Source organism: Engraulis encrasicolus, chromosome 17 (genome assembly GCF_034702125.1).
Source record: "Engraulis encrasicolus isolate BLACKSEA-1 chromosome 17, IST_EnEncr_1.0, whole genome shotgun sequence".
In the NCBI taxonomy this organism is placed as follows: Eukaryota; Metazoa; Chordata; class Actinopteri; order Clupeiformes; family Engraulidae; genus Engraulis; species Engraulis encrasicolus.
The window spans coordinates 47,832,054-47,837,053 of NC_085873.1; the positions used below are offsets into that span (position 1 = coordinate 47,832,054).

Consider the following 5,000-nt stretch of genomic DNA (forward strand, 5'->3'; position numbering starts at 1 on the left):
TACACACACACACATAGTTCAAGTCCTACCAATATGCATAATCTCGGGTCTTGGGTCTGCAGCCTGACTCAGCGTGGCATGGTGTGGCGTGATGTGATGTGAGTGTGACAGGGTGGAAGCCATCCTGCTAAAAGGATTACAGGCTCTCACCAGCTGTTAGCTCAACACGGATATCACTTAGAGCGGTACATTTGGACACACACACACACACACACACACACACACACACACACACACACACACACACACACACACACACACACACACACACACACACACACACGCGCTATACTATATGCTTCTTTAAAAGGCTATGTCTACAGCGTACTTATGAACCGTTATAATGCTTTAATGAAGCTGAACATTGATTGAAATTGTATTGCAGGGGTCCCCAACCTTTCTGGGTCTGAGGGCTACCAAGGGCTACCCGAGGGCTACCCGAGGGCTACCCGAGGGCTACTTTTGTTCAAAATCCTCTTGGCATCATTCCCAAATCACACTATGATTGAATGACAATTTGATTATAAATAAATAATTTCATATTTAAATTAAGGAAAACACTAACTGTGACTAAAAGCTTATAGTCGTCACTATTTATTAACATCCTTGGAGGGCACCTCAGAAGCTCCTGGATGGTTACCTAGCACCCACGGGCACCACGTTGGTGACACCTGTTGTGTATTGTATTCATAACTAGAGGGTTTCCCCCAGCACAGGCGGCCACCTTGACAAGATACACCTATCACCTTGACTAGGTCTCCTGACAAGATAAAGATTTCATGTTGTGAATGTAATTTCTAAAGTTGCTAAAACCAAAAAATATATCCTTTTAACGCTCCACCACCTTGACTAACAGCAATTCTGCGGGAAACACTGCAACTATGCATATGGTTATATGCCTATGGTTACATAGGCCATGTTTTGTAACTGAGAAGGTGCTGTGTGAATATTCAATAGTAGTATGTGTGACGGAGGTCATCTTGCACCTGTTCACCCCCCTCGGGAATCGAACGGCACGAGACTGTATGAGGCTATCGGAGGGAGGTTTTACCAACGTTCCACGCCAACTCTGCTAGTTAGCCTCCGTTACACTCTCCCCCTTAAACCTCACTCCCATCCCGGGTTTCGGCACCACTGTGACGGAGGTCATCTTGCACCTGTTCACCCCCCTCGGGGATCGAATCTACATCCTCGTCAACTACAACGGTCCGGCAATGGGAGGAACAGTGTTTTTTAATCGATTAATGCTGAGCTAAGAGACTAGTCGTTTCGGCATCCCTAACGGCAACTATGCATATGGTTATATGCCTATGGTTTACATAGGATGTTTTGTAACTGAGAACTCTGTGCTAGTTAGCCTCCGTTACATATGGAGTATGGCTCCCGTCTCCACATGTGATACATTATGCAGGTTGTTATACATTTGTGTTAATATAATCTTTTGAATACAACCTTCAAAGAAAGTGTTACTGAATGTTTCTTTTTGTATCTGTGTATGTGTGCGTGCACTCTCCTCTACGTGTGCGTGTGTCTGTGTGTGTGTGTGTGTGTGTGTGTGTGTGTGTGTGTGTGTGTGTGTGTGTGTGCGTGAGCGCGCATGTGTGTGTGTGTGTGTGTGTGTGTGTGTGTGTGTGCGCGCATGTGTGTGTGTGTGCGCGATCGCGCTTGTGTGTGTGTGTGTGTGTGTGTGTGTGTGTACGTGTGCGTCTCTGTGTACGTGGCTGCGTGTGTGTGTGTGCGCGCGTGTGTGTGCGCGCGTGTGTGTGTGCGTGTGTGTGTGTGTGCTTGTGTGTGTGTCTGTGTATGTGTCTGTGTATGTGTCTGCGTGCGTGTGTGTGTGTGTGTCTGTGCATGCGTGCATGCGTGTGTTTGTGTGTGTGTGTGTGTGTGCCTGTGTACGTGGCTGCGTGTGTGTGTGTGTGTGTGCCTGTGTACGTGGCTGTGTGTGTGTGTGTGTGTGTGCGTGTATAGGTGTGTGTGTGTGTGTGTGTGCCTGTGTACGTGGCTGTGTGTGTGTGTGTGTGTGTGTGTGTGTGTGTGTGTGTGCAGAGCTGAAGGAGGCCCAGAGGAAGAAGAAGATGATGAAGGAGCGCTTCAGGCAGGAGGAGAGCATCGCCATCGCCATGGTAGCATGGAACACAGAGATACTGCCCAACTGGGAAACCATGTAAGACCACACACACACACACACACACACACACACACACACACACACACACACACACACACACACACACACACAGGCAGGAGGAGAGCATCGCCATCGCCATGGTAGCATGGAACACAGAGATACTGCCCAACTGGGAAACCATGTAAGACTACACACACACACACACACACACACACACACACACACACACACACACACACACACACACACACACACACACACACACACACACACACACACACACAGGCAGGAGGAGAGCATCGCCATCGCCATGGTAGCATGGAACACAGAGATACTGCCCAACTGGGAAACCATGTAAGACTACACACACACACACACACACACACACACACACACACACACACACACACAACACACACACACACACACACACACACACACACACACACACACACACACACAACACACACACACACACACACACACACACACACACACACACACACAGGCAGGAGGAGAGCATCGCCATCGCCATGGTAGCATGGAACACAGAGATACTGCCCAACTGGGAAACCATGTAAGACTACACACACACACACACACACACACACACACACACACACACACACACACACACACACACACACACACACACACACACACACACAGGCAGGAGGAGAGCATCGCCATCGCCATGGTAGCATGGAACACAGAGATACTGCCCAACTGGGAAACCATGTAAGACCACACACACACACACACACACACACACACACACACACACACACACACACACACACACACACACACACACACACACACACACACACACACACACACACACACACACACACACACACACACACAGGCAGGAGGAGAGCATCGCCATCGCCATGGTAGCATGGAACACAGAGATACTGCCCAACTGGGAAACCATGTAAGACCACACACACACACACACACACACACACACACACACACACACACACACACACACACACACACACACACACAGACCCACAGACCCACACAGACCCACACACAGACACACACACAGGCAGGAGGAGAGCATCGCTACAGTAGGGCCATGGTAGCCTGGAACACAGAGGTACTGCCCAACTGGGAAACCATGTAAGACTATATACAGTATATACATACTGTACACACACACTCGCTCCCTCACTCACTCCCTCACTCACTCCCTCACTCACTCACTCCCTCACTCACTCACTCACTCACTCACTCACTCACTCACTCACTCACTCACTCACTCACTCACTCACTCACTCACTCACTCACTCACTCACTCACTCACTCACTCACTCACTCACTCACTCACTCACTCACTCACTCACAGACGCGCACACACAGAAACACACACACAGACACTCACACACAGACACTCACACACAGACACTCACACACAGACACTCACACACAGACACTCACACACAGACACTCACACACAGACACTCACACACAGACACTCACACACAGACACTCACACACACACACACACACACACACACACACACACCCACCCTCACAGACACACACACACACTCACAGACACACACACACACTCACAGACACACACACACTCACACACACACACACTCACACACACACACACTCACACACACACACACTCACACACACACACACTCACACACACACACACACACAGACACACTCACACAGACACATTCACACACACACACACACTCACACACACACACAGTGTGCACTCAGATTAACTTGTAGTAGTTGTCGCAGTGCTAGCTGTAGTGCTAGGTGAACAACGTGGTGTATTTTGCGATTCCTAATGTCAACACCAGGCTCTGGTAGCCAGGTATGCAAATCCACACCCCACACACCCAGTGTTGCCAAATTGAGCTGTTTCCCGCCCAATTGGGCTGCTTAGGATGGCCGTGCGCGGGTAAAAATGGCATTTAACAGAAAAACCCGCCCAATTTTTGTGATAGAAATCAATAGAATTGGGCGGGATTTTGTGCTTCTAGGGTTATGAGCATTTTTTGGGCTGGAAATCATTAGCCTCATCTGGCAACCCTGAACACACCTCAGGAGTCACGGCTGGCTGGAGCGGGGAGATTTCCCTGTGAAATTTCAGGAGCTCCTAAAAAGCCAGACTGAGGAAAAAGCTTGCTGATGAAAGTTGTAAAGACACATCCTCTATCGCAGTGGTTCCCAACCTATGGGTCACCAAAGATCCACGGGGGGTCGCAAAGCTCTCTTGATTTTAAGGGGTTTCATTTTAATACCATATATAGCTCATTTTGAATAAATGACAAATGCATAGAAGCAACAAAATTTAAGTGCTACATTAAACATTTATTCTGTTTTTGAACAAAGACGAATTGAGGAATAAAATGATAACTAAAATGAGTTTTCGCAGGAAACAGAGCGTATCACGTGACTCCCTCTCATGTGGGAGCTGGGTCACCAAAGCTTACAATGGTAAAAAATATGGGTCCCTGAAGAAAAAGGTTGGGAACCACTGCTCTATCGGGTCATTTCACGTGAAATCAGACACTTTGAGACCCGACCGACACGGATTTCAATCATACTTGCTGTGCCTGTTTAGTAGCAAGGTAGCACCCCAGAACTGCATTTGTGTGAATCTGACACCAATATTAAGGGAGAAACAGACTAGCAAAGGTTTACATATGAGGATAGGACACTATGCATTCAGCCTTGATTATATCAGTCAGTGTAAGTCACAAAAGGATGTCTGAGGTGTTGTTTGAAAGCTCTGGCTCTGGCTATACAAATTACATACACAGCATGAAATCCAACAACCTTCAGAATATATATTTCACGTGAAATGACCCAATCACACCTCCATCCA

At 48.0% G+C, this 5,000-nt stretch overlaps 1 protein-coding gene across 1 annotated transcript in view; it reads left to right on the forward strand.

Annotated features, from left to right (window-relative positions):
• tbc1d12b (TBC1 domain family, member 12b) overlaps positions 1 to 5,000 on the forward strand; it is a 73,509-nt gene that overhangs the window by 43,412 nt on the left and 25,097 nt on the right. Inside the window, exon 6 of the mRNA XM_063220794.1 lies at positions 2,050 to 2,167. Within this exon, the coding sequence (XP_063076864.1) occupies positions 2,050 to 2,167 (118 nt within the window). The remainder of the gene's footprint in view (positions 1 to 2,049; positions 2,168 to 5,000) is intronic.